This window comes from Strigops habroptila, chromosome 4 (genome assembly GCF_004027225.2).
Source record: "Strigops habroptila isolate Jane chromosome 4, bStrHab1.2.pri, whole genome shotgun sequence".
NCBI lineage: Eukaryota > Metazoa > Chordata > Aves > Psittaciformes > Psittacidae > Strigops > Strigops habroptila.
In genome coordinates, this window is record NC_046358.1 from 61,286,743 (window position 1) to 61,303,383 (window position 16,641).

At 38.6% G+C, this 16,641-nt stretch overlaps 2 protein-coding genes across 11 annotated transcripts in view; one reads left to right on the forward strand and one right to left on the reverse strand.

Moving 5' to 3' along the window:
- ELP4 (elongator acetyltransferase complex subunit 4) overlaps window positions 1-15,180 on the reverse strand; it is a 144,888-nt gene extending 129,708 nt beyond the window's left edge. For 6 of the 7 annotated variants that reach the window (XM_030483006.1, XM_030483000.1, XM_030483002.1 and 3 more), the window contains exons 1-2: window positions 15,000-15,180; window positions 8,305-8,340 (exon numbers count right to left, since the gene is read on the reverse strand). In XM_030483006.1, coding sequence (XP_030338866.1) covers window positions 8,305-8,340; window positions 15,000-15,165 — 202 coding nt within the window. In that variant the 5' untranslated portion in view covers window positions 15,166-15,180. The remainder of the gene's footprint in view (window positions 1-8,304; window positions 8,341-14,999) is intronic. The other variant, XM_030483001.1, reaches the window with a different exon arrangement.
- Window positions 15,181-15,260: 80 nt separating this feature from the next.
- The window catches only part of IMMP1L (inner mitochondrial membrane peptidase subunit 1), a 34,614-nt gene continuing 33,233 nt past the window's right edge, over window positions 15,261-16,641 (forward strand). The window contains exon 1 of one of the 4 annotated variants that reach the window (XM_030481955.1): window positions 15,261-15,337. The gene's annotated coding sequence lies outside the window, so the exon portion shown is untranslated. Of the gene's footprint in view, window positions 15,342-16,641 lie in introns of all 4 variants that reach the window. The other 3 variants (XM_030481957.1, XM_030481960.1, XM_030481958.1) reach the window with 3 other exon arrangements.

Below are 16,641 nucleotides of genomic sequence, written 5' to 3' on the forward strand. Positions count from 1 at the left end.
ACAAATCACAGAAAAATAGCATTGCACTGCTACACTCCTAATATCATGCACAAGTATTGGGACTGTCAGTGCTTAGATCAACAAGAGAAAAATTCAAACCACAAGTTTTCAAATTCACTGGGAAAGGAACAGTTCTCCAGAGATATCCTCCATGGGATATTGGGCAAACTAGAATTTATTTCCTGCCTTTTTTTAATTTTTATTTCACTTTTACATTTAGTATTTGGAATTTTTTTCTTTTTTTTTTTTTTTTAATGTAAAAGGTATACACTTAAAATTTGGAAGATTTCTTTCTTTCATTTCTTTCTTCTTCAAAATAATCCCTAAAGATACAGCATCAAGACTACCTACTTTGCTGTTAAGGAGAAATGCTTGTTTAAAAGTTTCTCTTTCATTAAGCCCAAGAAATGAACTCGAAATCACTCTAAAGCAACATTTCAAAATAGAGAAAAATCCTTTAAAACACAGTCCCTAAGACAGGAAATTACATAAAACTGGACGTCCAAATAAGCCAAAGGGAATACAATAATTACAAAACTTTTGCTCCTAATCCTAGCCATTGATATAGCCAGTTTATTGTAGAGTCTAAGGGTTTTAAGAACTCAGATTGTATTAATATAATTTAGCTTTGGTACTTTAACCTGTCTAGCAGGCCATATTAACCTTCTAATGTACTTCCAATACACATCTTGTAAAAATAATAGTCTAGTGAAAAACATGTACAGATCAGTACTGTGGAAAGTACAACGCTGACAAAAGCTTCCTGTCGACAGCGTGGGATCCTTGTTAAAATTTCAGCAGGACTCATTTCCAAAAGCATCACAGAATTACAAACTCTAATTTTCTTGAAAGTTTGGAGCTTTTAATTAAATATTTTATACAGTTTACTCTAGCATGCTTAAAAAGCCATTAACAGTGTTGCTGAAGAACTGTTTTCCTAGTAAATGAGCTCCACACATTGTGCTGTAACCAAAGATGCAGATCCATGTATGAGACTAGGATGGAGACAAGACTCAATTCAGGTAAAACTGAGGGACTGCTGTTGCAGAAGGAAAAAGTAAAACTGACACTATCTAAAGTTTTGAAGAAGTATTACAAGTCTTACTTTGTAACTATAGTCTTTGGAGCCTGCTAAGATCTTAAACTGCTTCAAAGAGGAAAATAAAACACATAAGCAGAGTAATTCTCCCTTATAACTGGAGTCCAGTAACACATACTTACAGCTCCTACACCCCTAAGCATTTGCTCTCTCTAGTTACTTATGCTTTGGTTGCTTACTGCAATATAACTGGTAATATACTATTCACAGTATATTGACTTCGATGTACTAACCTTCATCTATGAAGCTCTCAATTTAAGAACAAATGCTCACTAGAAATCAAAGTAACAGCATGTTATCTACTTCTTAATTTTATTTTTTTTTTAATTGTCTGAGCTACCTGAAAGAAGCCACCAAGCCTCCCATGTAATCATATCACTGAACCATCTGTCAGGGGAGGGAGAAAATTTTTTTAGATCTCCTTTCCTTTGAACGAAATCGGAAAAGCAACACTAGTTGGGTGCTCTGGAAGAATCCTAAGCTGCCATCCTTGGTGAATCAAAAATATTCACCATTTGAGACACAGAAACACCAAGTTGTATTGCATATGGACAGTGCTTAATTGACATTTAATAAAGCATAAGCCAATACCTCAAGTGGTCTAAGAATTTTATGGTTTAAGTATGAGTGTGCAACTATACAGAGAGTCTTTCTGGATCACTGTTTTGATATTAATTATTCATTAGAAAGTGAACAACATACTCAATTTTGTGCCAAATGTAACATGAAAAGTCTATACACCATGGATAAATATAAGAAATCATACTGTGTGTTGATTATTTAACTAAACTAAGAGGAAATAAGGCTATAGTAATTAAGAAGAATTTTTACTCAAATTTTATTTGACACACTGAAATATTAAAACAAACTGTAGAAGTGAACAGTTTCACTGACGTACCCAAGATTGTAATTGATTTTCTTGAGTAATAGGGTTATTTGTAATATAACAGGACTAGAGAGGTTCTTACACTTCCATACCCTTCCAAAACATGTTTTTCAAAACAATAAGGAATCTTCAATTTAGCCAAATAAAAGCATTTACATTCTGTATAAGGACATGCCATTTTAGCATTAGCCTTCCTTTTAGTCTTCTCACATTGATTTTCGTAACAGTAAACTTAAAGTAAAAATAGGAATTGAACTATTGGAGACTTATCTAAATATAAAACACCTTATAGTCTGCTACAGTACTCTAAGGATTAAATGTGTCTCAGAAAGCCTTTACAAACAGTGTATCTGGGATTGTTAAAGTCAATGCATCTGTAAGAATCCCTCAGTTCTTCAATTTGTCAGACAGAGGATGGCTTTTTATTGATTCATTTCTAGGTCACTAAACTTTTGTGGTATTCAAAAGATCTAAAGTGCACCCATATGGGGCTTTTCTGATAGCATCCACTGTAGCCTGGCTTCAATAGTCACGTTACTATTCAAAACCATAGGAGCACAGCTTTCTTCTTGTAAATAAACAAACAAATCATTTAACACAGGTACTTCAGTAGCTTACTGATTACTTTCATAGATAAATTGAATGAAAGACTTTGAAGTGTATTTGTTTTCTGATAACACTTGGACTTACTATTTTGATGGCTAGGATAAAGTCTCAAAGTGTTATCTTTATTTTTATAATTACACCCTCATCTAAAAGACCATCCACTCTGTATGCGTAGGAACTAACACTTAAGTGCATTTTAGTCAGTCAAATACTTAAGACAAGCCTGGCCCAAATCTTTATTCTTAGCCTCCATACTGAAGAGCTGTCCTGTCTGCAGCCTTCATTGTGAACCCTACTTCTAGCTAATAAGGCACGTAAACAAACAAGACTCTTGCAGCTGCAGACTCTTCTGGGTCCAGTCACCGCCAAGTCACACGCCAGTCCGCAACCTTCTCTGATTCTTTTTGAACAAAGAGTGTTCTACAGCTAAGTAGCAGGTGAGTAAGTAGTGAAGCGTAAAACTATACAAGGAAAAGAGATTATTTACCTAGAAGTTATGCATATTGCCGCCAGAACAAAACCTCTTCTTATCCTACGGATAAGGACATAAATAAAATAGCTTATCGTGATCATTATCCATTGGTCTCTTTTCACAACAGCATGCTTTCATGGATACAAGTGTCACAAAGAAAAAAGCAGTATTGTCAGTATCAGTGCAATGAATTCCAACATATAACCATGTTGAAAACTATGGATAAAGACCAGTGCCTGTCTATGGCTCTTTTCACCCCTACACTGTACAGGCTACTGAACATGAGACACATTCTCAACACTTCTGTGCACGGACTGTCTGTAGCAACTACTCAGACGAATCAGTGGGTCACAGAATTAGAAACAAAATTTTAAGGCAGTTGGAGTTTACCTAGGGCACAGAAAACAAAGTGAGCAGATATGAGTGAGGCACTGTAAATATATAATTTATATAAAAATTAAGGACAAAAATCTACCTAGTTATAGGTTTTGTATAAGCATGTGTAAAGGTAAACATGTAGCCTTAAGGAAAAATATTTAGCCATAACTGCTTCTTCTGCGCAGAGGTATTCATGTTCCAAGAGAAGGATGGAGAATAAGCACTGTAACTTGAAAAGGAACAAAAAGTCACAAAGAAAATCCACCATCCAACAAATATGCAAAGATAGTATTTATAATAGCTGACTTTTAAACATCAGTATAATAAACAGCAGGAAGATCTTTGAAAGACTCCAGAGGTAATTTGTAGTATAATTGCTTAAAATGATGAGAGCTATAAGAGAAAAAAATAAGACTGCAATAATGTAATGTACAGATAGCTGACTTTTTTTCTCTGTACACAGTCTAGACAGGTTGCCCTAAAGCTGCCTAAAGCCTGTCATAGCCTATCAGTATTGATCATTTTTTTACCAGACAGTTCTACAGTGTGGTACTGTGACCTAAGGTGTGTCTTTCTGAAGCTATGAAACATCTCTCCGAATTGCTGCGGGTTATAAGATGTGATTATTTTAATAATCTGAAATTCCACTTAAAAGATACTTTACTAATGTCCACATTTACTAAGCTTGAGGGGATATACTTTGTGTCACTTGCATTTAATTAGCACATGCCAAAACGTAGTTGTCAAACATGTAAGTTACAATATTTGGCATTTGGCCATACTTCAGGAAGGTAAATTCTGGTAACTTGTATTTTGTAGAATTATATTTAGCAAATCACTGTTTTGTACCTCTTTTGAGATTGAATTTTCAGCTTTAAAAAGATGATAAATTCAATTATATTGACAAGTGAAGAGAGCTCTTACTGTTCAGGTTAAATTGCATGTCTAACAAAAATAATAGTAGCTAATTAAAGTAGCTGAAACTGCTTTGAGGCTTAGAATGTACAAGTATAGACCTGCTTTTAACAGACAACTTTAACTTTTAATATTGACCTCAGCTACCAACAAAAAACCTCCTACTGATAATCTTTAAAACATTTAGCCATCAATGACCTTGTCAAAACTAGAGCATCTTAAAGGTATGTAAGGATGGGTTCTTATAGGGTACCTAGGGCAGACCTATTTGAGTGTCCTGCAACTCACTAAGTAGAATGCATTACATGTGAAAAACGAAACAACATCCTCCTGGAAACACTTTCCAAGGCTGGCGAAACAGATATGCAACAGGTTGAAGTCCATTGGAGAGAGGACGGGGGAAAGGAGCGTGTTTAATCAACATCTATACTATTTGTTTTGAAAGGGGAGATTCTTCTAGAAAGCTAATCTGGAGCAGTTTATGACGAAACAACAAAGAAGTGGCCTCACATTCATACTGAACAAACTGTTTTGATTATGTTCAAATTTAATTTCATGCAGAGTCAGAATGCTTGTTTTACCACTTCTTATAAACCCACTACTTTTTGCAACTGAAGTACTGGTTAAAATCCAAAACATTCTTGCTGTATGGACAAAACACAGGAAATTTCAAGTTCCTCTAGTAGCTAGGATCTTGCATGAGACTACTATGGGCTCAACTCTCTAATTCCTATATAAATAAAACACTGTCAACATATAATAGAATTAAGTTCAACTGAAAATCATGATGCTTTTTATTATGAATTAAATTTTAAAAAATTGTGCACTTATATTTCAAACAATAGTTTACGGTCTTAGCAAGTAACCTGTGCCTTTACTGCTTCTTCAGAACACAACGCAACAGTTAAAATAAATATTTTAATACCCTGAATCTACTAGTATTTGGTTAAATTAACCAAGATCATGTGCCAAATAATGAAGATGAGCATTTAATTTGCAAAGGGAGCTAATCTAAAAGAAATGCAATTTATTCTTGCCTTAGAGAATGTTGAAGGAAGGGGGAAGAATTTAACCTTTTTATAACACTTGGAGTACAATGCAAAAGATCTTCCTAGGAGCTTTATCACTGACAGCTTCAATCCTGTATAATATTAAGCTTGCCTAGACTAATCTCTTGACAGAATTTTTTTGTATACTGACAGGATATTCTAACAATGCAATTAACAATTCTACCTGCACCAACTTTAAAACTTAGTTTAAAAATTTTTAGATTAATGAGTCATGAATAAACGTAGTTCTTACTTTAAGACTTTTTGTATATAATTATATGGTTCAAAATAATATACGGTAAGTCTTATTTGGGAAAAAAAACAGCTTTCAAAACTAAAAGAGAGCTTCTCCTTCATGTTTCTGTGAAGCTAAGTTTGATATCAGATCACAAATAACCAACATAGGGGATAAGTAAATTAAACCCCACCACTGAGTATTGCCAGCTATGCAGTCAGAGGAGGGGAAAAGAGAAAAATCGGGTAAATATCCTCCCATTTTCAAATCATTGAGTCTTGTCATCTCTTTCATTAAAACACACAGCTCACTGTCATTGTACTCACTTTGTCTGGTGCCACTAAGGTCAGGTCAAGTAGATATCTAACCTGATGCTCAACAGCAGCCAAAAGCAGATATTTACAAAAAGGTAATAAGAACTGAACAAGCAAATGTGATGCTTCACCCAAGCACTTGCTCAGCCTCCCATCATTTGTAGCTTAAGGATTCCTTAGCTGGACTTGGTATCCACTAAGCTAGTAATGCAAATGTCTTTCTCTTCCATCGTGCTGCCCAGTTTCCACCAAGACCATGATTTTTTTTTTACATTTACTTTTTTTTACATTCACAACACCCTATGGTGAAGTATTCCACTTGCATACCACCTGAAGAACAACTGTCTTTTGTTTAATTACAATTTTCCAGGCAGTAGGTTCATTTGGTACCACCCAGTTCATCTACAGGAAGGGTCAGTGAATGTTGTAATGGGAAGAACCAAAACTAATCTCTGTTGTGTAAAATATGATAGATTCTAAATTCTTTTTTTTCTTCTTCCTTTGTCTATAGCAAGATTGCAGCTCTTCTCAAACTGAGAAAAGAAAGATCTTCACTGAAAGCAGTGAGAGAGAAACCTATCACTTTTCCCAAATTCACAGAAATTTGGGTGAAATTTCATGAGAAAATTGAGCTTAACAGGCAGTTTCTGCCTTGACAAAGGGCATCTACTTTCTCTCCTAGTCCTCACTGTATAGTCCTTCTTCGCCTTGTGCTGGCTCTGGTATTCATCTCATGTTAGTGAGCTGATTCAGGTCACTAAACAGACAGAAAAGTTTCCGTTCTTTAACTGGGTAAGTTTTCTGTCAACTTGGGAGAGTTGAAAAGCAATAGTGTCAACTTAAGGAACAACAAAATTGGACAGCCATGAATGGGGAGAAGAATTTGGACAACTTCTTTCAGCAACAGTGAACTGCTGTATCAATTCAGTTTTCTCAAAAAATCTGAACTTGAACAGTAGCCCTTACACAAATAGTGGCCTGCATAGAATTAGGTAATGTCAGTTATTTTTTTCTGGCAGGCAACTATTCAAATGACTTAACCTGCACCACAACATACACTAATTTATACACCTTATGTAAAAATCCAGATTTTCCAAGATTCAGTGAGACAGTAACACCTGTCTCTGATCATGGATAAAATGTAGAAATGAAAGTAGCCATCAAAATACTTTAAAGTAACAAGCCACACAACTACAGGTGCTTCTTTAATAACCTTCCATTTTTTCCCCTGTAATATCACCTCTTTTTGCTAGGAAAGTAACAAGCTTGAAAGTTGCTCATAAGACCCATTAATCTGATAAACATTTAAAATAGAATTAAAAAAATCAAATTTATATCATTATTCAGCCCTTGTATCATTAAGTAATTTTGTATCTTTAGAAGCCCAAGATTAATGAACCGATGTGACACATAAAGTGGTACCGCCTTCAATTCCTCTTCTGCAATAATCATCGTTATATGCTGAAACTGTAAGCACTTACCAGACTAACTTGTAAGAAGTAGCAGCCAAAACTACAATTGTGAGGGAAGACTCGCTTTTTACAAGTTAGTCTTCCCTCACAATTGTAGTTTTGGCTGCTATGCTTAAACTAAGGGGCCTGGGAAATGTTTCTTGGCTCTAAGTCCAGTACATACCATGGGGATATGAAGACAAGATATATGTGCACAATAGTCCTTCTCCCCTTTGCTACACTTCAAACAAAAAGGAAATCTGGGCATCTCAGCTGCAATGGAGACATGGTATCAGACAGTTTCAATGTAGTCTGCAAAGGGAATTCTGTTGTAAACTATTTAATCATCTCAGTGTGCCTCATCCACATCCTGACAGAAAGCAGGCTTTCAACAGCTTACTCTTGATTTCAGCAATCAAGAGATTAAAAGATTCTGTATAAAAGATCATTTTTAAAACATGAATGATTGTTTATTTTTATCTTTTTCCTTAAGTGCAAAAATATTGCTTATTGCTTCCTCAGAAAGCCAAAATGAAAAACCAATCAACCAACTCTGAGATAATAAACAGTCTGAATCTTACAGGAAGTCAGGGAGCTTAGAAAATATTAAATAATTTGAAAATTTTCCTGAAATTTGTGAAATACCCTGCTTTTGAAAAGAATACTGCAGTATTCATCTTGAGGGGTCAAAACTGCCTGAAAGTAAGGGTGTGATCCACCTCAAGTAATTCTTGAAATAGACAGTGTCCACTTTGAAGGCTATCCAAAGTGAAGGGGCCTGAGAGTTACACTTTCTCAAAAGTCCGAGTTTAAAAAATAATGAAGACAGGTTAACTGAAATACATTAAAAAGCGCAAAACACATCAGAATATGGCTTTATCTATATATTCTCTACTAACCAATAAGAAGAAGGGTTCCAACAGCTATGCCTCCACCTGGAAACAAAACAAAATGAAGATAAAGTAAGACTACATTTTAATACTATGTTAGAGAACAAGTAAGTTTTCTTAAGTTTGCAAGTCAAAGAAAGGTGATAACAGGGAATTTAAAAATATAAAAGTGAAAAACATTTTAATTACCTTTGCAATACTTCCTACAATTCTCTATTATGAAATAATTATACGTTACATGTAATTATATATTACACATTACAATTACTTTCACAATATACTTACTATCATCATTGTGGTTAAAAGATCCTGCAGAGCTCTACACAACTATGCTCAAGTACTACAATAATGATGTATGGTCTGAGCCAGCGAATTTTTACTTGGATGGCTCAAGTGAGTAATCATAGAATCATCTGGGTTGGAAAAGACCTTTAAGATCATCAAGTCCAACCATTTCCCCATCACTGCCAAGTCCACCACTAAACCATGTCACTAAAGGGCCTTGTTTACACGGTTTTGAACACTTCCAGGGATGGTGACTTCACCATTGCCCTGGGCAGCCCGTTCCAATGCCTGACCACCCTTTTCAGGGAAGAAATTTTTCCTAATATCCAACCTAAACCTCCCCTGGTGCAGCTTGAGGATATTACCTCCTGTCCAGTCACCTGTTACTTGGGAGAAGAGACCAGCCACCTCCTACACCAACTACAGGTTTGGCATGTCACATGGACTCACCACTACACTGCTGACTCTGACTGCCAATGTCCAATGACCCAAGGTGCGCCATCACTCACCTCCACAGGGAGGGCTCTCACCTTGAGGAGCTCCTGACCCCAGGGAGAGCCCCCGGCTGCAGGAGCTCTGCTCTGAGGAGCAGCGGCTCAGAATGGCTGCCCCAGGGGCTCCTTCACACCCTGGGACAGTCTGACCCGTGACCAACCATGGTCACGTACCCCACGGGCTCAGGACCTGCTTCCTGCCCCTGCACCGCCAGCGCCACCGTGCGGACAGGACAGGAGTTGCGCACAGGGGAGTTTTCCTGGGAACACGTCTGGAGGGAAAGATTTGGTGGGATTTGGCCAAGGCCTTGGTTGGGGCTTTGGCTGGGGCTCCAGTTAAATCTATATTAATCACTATCAAGTGATATTTCTCTGTACTAAGGACTGTGTATGTAAAGTGACCTACTAATAGGCTAGAAAATTCCCACCCAAGTCAACGAGGCAAAATCCTGGCTCCACTGGTTTTTATTTTATTACTGCAAACAGACATGGCAATAAGGCAGGTAGGATTTCAACCAGTGGAACCTGGACAGACAGATCATAAACACCATAACACACATTTGAAAAAAACCCAGGCTGTTAAAGTCTCTTTCAGTATGTCTAGGACACAAAAACTCTATGAATGCAGTTGATTGAAATATTTGTTCAAGAATAAAAATACATTTTGACAGATTTATACATGGCCGCTATTACTTTTCTTTCTTTTTGTTTAAAAAATTACAATAGATGATTACATCCCAATCACATATGACTGACTGAATAATAGGCAGAATACTCCCAATATGTGTTAATGCATAGATTCTTATCCCATTGATCTCAACAGGGAGGACCAGGGAAAAAAAATCAGCTATGAACTCCCATCCTGACTGCTTTATTTCTTCCTCAAAGAGACAGCACGCATGAATATATAACAGTGGTTTAAATGGTTGTCCCAAGATGGAATTTTTATAAAGACAGTGAAAGAAGAATTCATATTTTATTTTAGGTTAAGAGTAAACAGGTTTATAATCCAAACTCCAAGACTGAAAGTAGTGGAATAACTTGAAATCAGACTAGAAATATTTTGTTGAACATCGTGTAAGACTGTGACGTGAAAGCTGAAAATTCCTGGAACTGTTCAGATGGCCTAGCCTATTGTAGTGCTTTGAATGAAGGAAACTGCAATATGTCTTCCGCAATTACGTAACTGCTAATTACTAATTTGCTCCTAACTTTAAAAGCAAGTTAGGAGCAAACTGAATCACATCAGCACAATATCCAAAGCTCTTGATAAAAGAAGTCAATTCCAGACTGCACAGGTAGACTCTAGTGAACAGGATAATCCAGTCTATCAATTTAAGAGCTGATTAAAATTCACCTGAAACTGAATCCAATAAGGATTGGATCGACTTCTTGATCTTTAGCTCTGCCGGTAGGACTACAAATGTTGATATACACCCAGAAGGAAGAGAAAAAGCAAATTTATCTCTCATAAATCAAAAAGTGCTAATATTGTTGCATAATAACACCTGAATTAAAACCACAACAGAATCCCTTTGTCATGATGTACCACAATTTGAGCAGTACATCAACAGTGCAACAGCAGTGCACAACAGTGCAAATGTTTAGTCAGCTACCAATTTCATAGATGTAGTTCAACACATCACAGGTTTTTTAAGCTATGCTCCTGAGTCAAGATGTATAAAAGCCCCAATGTTTATGGCAAGCTGATCAAGTAATCAAGCGTTTCCTACATATTTTAAAAAAGAAACCAACCAAACAAAACCAAACAACTAGAAGTACTGTTATCCTAGAGTGAGAATCACTCATGAAATCCCCATGCTCTAATCCACTACTTTCTGTTTCATTTTATTTGCTTGGGAGACAAACGCAAATGGCCCCAAAAGATGTACCAAAGGGAAAAGGAGGAGAAAAAAGAAAATCAGAAATCATACAGATGCTTGATACAAAGTATGCTTCCAATATTCACCACATTCAATTGTTCAAGGAGACAGAATGCATGGGTCACTAACAATATTTGCTTACAACCAGCATATACTCCATAAAGCACACAAAAAAAAATAGCTCAAAATGATGAGATTTTACCAATCATGGCTTGACATAGAAAAGATGATCAAAACAGCCATAAGTAACATATTACCTCATAGCAATAAGGTCTTAAAACCTTGGTTATAAAAAGCTCACTTGTAGCCACCACAGAAGTAGTGTCTCTCCTGCTTCTAAATTGCGTGCTCAAGACTGAATTTGTTTGTCAAACCGTGTATCGGTGCAGTCAAAATTCTCTTAAGCTGTATTTTCAGATTATCAATTGTACTGCCTCTTTCTACAAGCCAGAGTTGGAACATGCATACACACACCCTGATTACTAAAGGCAAACTCAGGTCAGAGGATTGGCTTTACATTATCAGATGCAGTGAACAGTCTGAACAAGTGTATTCTATCAGATGCAATGTAAAATTATTGCAGTTACCATGGTTACACATTCATATTACAATGAGCAATAATAATAGTAAATTAAGCAAAAACCAGACAACATTAAAAAAATCAGCAGGAATGCTGATAGAATCAAAAGGAAAATTTAAAATCTTCAAGTTTTCTAAGAAACTGGTAATTCTTTCTAACCTTGCTATTGTAATTTTTCTTTGTTAGTAACTAAGGCCATAGTAAATGTAAACTACTAAGCAAGACTTGCAACTTTCCACATTGCTACTTACAGCAATGAGATTTAAAATTTTAGGGACAGAAACACAACAATCTTTGTAAGTTGAGAACCCATTGTTTTCAAAGGGTATCTGTGACCTTTTTTCAAGCACCCTGAAACAAAACATTCTATACCAAGCATGTGATGGTTATATTACACAATAGTTACAGCTCATTACAGAGAACTGCTTCAGCGCAAATCAAGCATATATGGTCTATAAATCTTGAAAGTGAACTTGAATATAAAGACTGGAGATGGGAACACGGCATTTGAAATCCAGCACTTATCTACCACTTCTTTTTGAAATAAAATGCATTTATTAAGAAGAGCTAGCTACCAACAATAATGTAACAAATCAGTCAGTAGCTGCAGGGTAAAAGAAATTCCTCCATGTATCCTCTGCCTCTTCCTCTCTTCAAAAGTTTCTAATTAGACCTGTGTCTGATAACACCATGCTTTCTCTTACTTACACTTCATCATAAGCTGTATCTTCATGTCTGACAAACAACACTGTATTCGGGTTGCAGCTTCTGGACAAGGAAAGCTTAAATCTGAGCCCAAAGTGAGAGATCTGTAAGACTGCCTGGTGACCGTTAAAAAATTGGTCTACAAAAAATACTAAACCAGTTTATAGTAACTTCTATTGGGAATTTATGCAAAAAAAAAGAGATTACTCTCAGACCCTGGTGTCAATAATTTTAAATATTTTGTACAGTTAATTATTTAACTGCTAATCTGCAAGATGAAAGACAAAAGTAACAGCATTCTTTAAAAACCACATAAACAGCATTCTGTAAGACATTTATGAAGCATTTCCATACATAGACAAGAAGAACGCAAATGAGACCAAGTACAATACTTCTACAGTCACCCAGCATAGGGGGCTGCATCAACGGAAGCTCAGTCAGTTGGTCAAGAGATGTGACTACTCCCCTTTACTCAGCACTCATGAGATCACATCTGGAATACAATGTCCTGTTTGGGGCCCCTCAGTACAAGAAAGATAAACTCAAATGTGTCCAGTGGAGGGGAACCAAGATGGGGCAAATGACCCAAGGGGAGTGGCTGAAGGAACCAGGCTTCTTTAACCTGGAGAAGAGAGGAAGACCTAATGGTAGCAGGCCGGTCCTGAAGAGAAGCTACTGAGTAGACAGTTGATCTCTTTGCTGAGGTGCACAGTGGGAGGGCAAGAAACAACAGGCATTAATTGAAAAAGAAGTTCGAAATGGATATAAAGAAAAAGGAAATTCCCCACAAAGATAATAAAGCCTCTCTGCCATCGCAAGTTTTCAAGACTCAGCTGGACAAAGCCCTGAGCAATCAACTCTGAATTCAATGTTGAGCCTGCTTTAAGGTTGCTGTAGATGAATTCCTGAGGTCCCTCCCCAGCTTCCAAAATCAATGATTCTGTACAGGTCCACCTAGCTGGGCGGTCTGTCTGTAACAATGCCTAATACCTGGTATCAACGGGAATTTTATTATAGTTCAGCACTTTTGGCATAGTCTTTTGTGGCCTTATCCACTCAGCGAGTTTTCCAGCTTTTGAGGTTTTCCAGTTTTTCAAAAATGCCACAACCCAGAAATCATCTAAAAATATTTTCAAAAGCTGCTATTCCTAGCATTGAACAACTTTCCTGATGTTAGAGTGTAAAACTTGTTCAGGTCAGGAAGTTAGTGAATATTTAAAAGGCAAGGAAAAGGTACTTTAGAAGGGATCCTGGGTTTACTGAAATAAGTCTCCCCAGTTTCTATAACAAACCATATACAAATGGTTTGTATACAAAGCCATACAAATGTGAACCAAAACAACTAAAAATTATCTTAGCAAGTGCCTGGACATTTAGGAGCATGCCACCATGGAAGCTGTCTACATTGTCTGACCTATGCTGTGCAAAATCCACTGTTTATAAAAGGGAATATGAAGAACAACTGGAATATTCAATGCAGATCTTGTATTTATGCAATTAAAGGGTTTTACAAATTACACTCACTTAATGAAATACTTCTCTCTTAAGGAGGAAGAGCTTTCTCCACAAAGATGCCAATCCCTCTTGAAAGTGCAGGTGTTCCCTACCAGACACACACACACAAAAGACAAATTAATGTGATTCTTCATAAGATACACAGGCTCCAAAAACTTATTTATAAAATGCATACAACTTTTGTATTTGTCATTACTCCTTAGAATGCCCTTAGAAAGAAAAGTGGTCCATTCCTGAAACCAGGACATCCATGTACTCCTTCAAGGATGAATGACCAAAGCTAAAGTCAAGCCTTCCTCACCTAAAAGTAGCCCCATCTATGTACACTGAAAATGTATTGCAACTGTGTCAGTAGTTAGTAACAGGGTCATGCAGCCCTAGCACATACAGATAAAACAACCTAGTCATACCGGTGAAGTTAATTAGTTCTCAACCCAGGTAAACGGTGCTACTTCATGCCACAGATAATAACATAGCAATGGTCAAAACGGATCAGTCTAAGGAACTATCTAGCATCTTGACACTGACAGTAGGCAAAAGCAGATTCACAGACAGTAAGAACAGCACCACACCAGTGTAATTACCTAAACAGGGCATTATAATGATGTAGCGGTGGCGAGCAACACTGAAAAGACACATAAAGAATCCAGGTTTATGGTCAAACACATCCTAAAAATGCCTAAAAATTCTGAAGAACCAGAACTACACCACATGCAACTAGGAGTTCATTCAGCAAACACGTTTTTCAAACTGAGAAGTTCAGGCCCCTTAGTCTGAAATAGATACACACACGTTTTTTAAAACCGACAGCTTCAGACCCCTTAGTTTGAAATAGACAGGAATGTGCTACTAAGTTACAGAGTACCTTTCCACTCTGCAAGGTGGCTTAAACCTTAAGTTAAGTTTGCTTTCACTCTAGAAGGGTTCTTAAACCGATTTATACGTGCGGTAAATGGCAATCTTCTGCCCCGCGGCAGCAGGCTGGGAAGCGGGCGCACTCGCCTGCCCCTCCTCACGCAGGGCGGGGGGGTCAAGGCGGGAAACGGATCCTGCTTTGCCCCTTCCTCTTTTCCCCCCATTCTCCCCCTAGTCCCGGGAACCCTAGGGAGGAAGGAAAAGCCTGCGGGAGTAGCTGCGGGGTTGCGGAAGGTAAACGACAGGCAGGGCCTGGCAAAACAGAAGGCCGCCGGGCTGAGGGAGGGAGTGGCAGCAGCCGGGTCCCAGGTCCCGCTTCCCACCAACCTAGCACACAGTCCAGGGAGGGGAGCCCGCTGGAGAGCAGCAGCTGCCCGTGGCGAACGGAGGGCCGGGTGCCCGCCACACCGGCCAGGCGGCTGCCGGCCACGGCCTTCCGCTGGAAGCTGGTGGCCCCGCGGCCCCGCGCCGCCCCGCCGGCCGCTGCCGCCATCTCAGCTGCCCGTCGCTTGACAGGAGCAAGAGGCCGCCGGGAAGAATCAAGCCCTTTCCAATCCACCAATGGGAGAGCCGCGTAGGAAACCCGCTGTCCAATGGGAGGCTGCGTTGTTTGCACGTCGCGGGCTAAAGGGGCGGGGAAGGTTGGGGCTCCCGGTGGAGCGCAGGTAGGTGAGTGTAGACGGGCCCGCGGGGTGTGCTTTGGCGCGGGCCCGTTGCAACGGCCGGGCCTGAGGGGGTGGGTCGGGCGGCGGCGTATTCCGCGGTGCAGCGGAGGACGTCGGAGTAGTGCGGCGGCGATGACGACCCGGCCATGCTGCGGAGGGGAGCCCTCCTTTCTGCTTGGGGGTTGGGTTGCCTAAGGTGTCAGTGAGCCCTGAAGGGAGAGGCCGGCCTGGCCTGTGCACCCTTCAGTGCCTTCGCCAGTCTCCGTGCCGCCCGGTCGGCGTCGCCCCCTTCGAAAAAAAGCTTTTCTTCTGCGAGAGTCTGGAAGGAAAAAGTGTTTGTAAAGCGTTCTAGCGGTTTTCAAGTAACTGTATGTAGATTAGTATGTAAGTGTGCTTGGAGTCTCGTTTGTACGTAGCTGTGGATCTGTAATAAATGTATGATATAAGACCCCTCATTTGGAAGCAATGGCTCTTGACCATGCCATAAAGCGAGAGCTATAGGAGAAAAAGTTCCTTTACGTGAGAAAAGTAGTTACTGAATCGCTACTGAAATGTTATTGTTGAGTCAGTTACTAACACCCTAACACCATTGAAAGTTTGGGGTTTTTTTTTTTTGTTGTTTTAAGATTAACATGTCCTTTACTTTTTATTAGCCATTTATTGATAGCAGCCCGTGGCCTTGTACACTGCAGCAAACCACCACCCTAAACTGAGTGTATGTAAAAATTGGTGGGATGTCTGAACTTAGTAATTTCTGTACTTATTATATACAAAGACATTAAAATATTTTTTGTCTTAATGAAGAGCTTTAGTTCTTCATGCTCGCTTTGTAAATCAACACTTCATAAGACTCTGAATTTAAGAGAAATCCGTATGTGCATATAGAATAGCCTCTGTCACAGGTATTCGTGTGTTTGTTTTTAATCTGTTGGCATTTCAGATGCATCCCAAGCTACTTGAAGGCACTTGCACATAGCAGGATGTACTACTGAGGCTCTGATGTCGTAATTCTCCACTCTCAAGCTCTAATTCGAATGATTTTGTTATTGCTCTGAGCCAATGTTTTTGAGCACCTGTGGTTGTTGAGCCTACCTTTTTTTTTGAAGGGGGGGCGGGGGATCTTCATGTTAAATATAAACAACAATAAAGAGCAACAATATGTTAACAATCCTGAGCCTCAAAGGTTTTTCTTCATATAAAATTCCAACTTGTGAGGGTGAACTTTCAGTATTGTCTTCCTGGGTGGTGAAACTGCATTCGCTTTGCTGCTGGCCAAGCATTTTATGTGTTAAGTACTGGGCAGT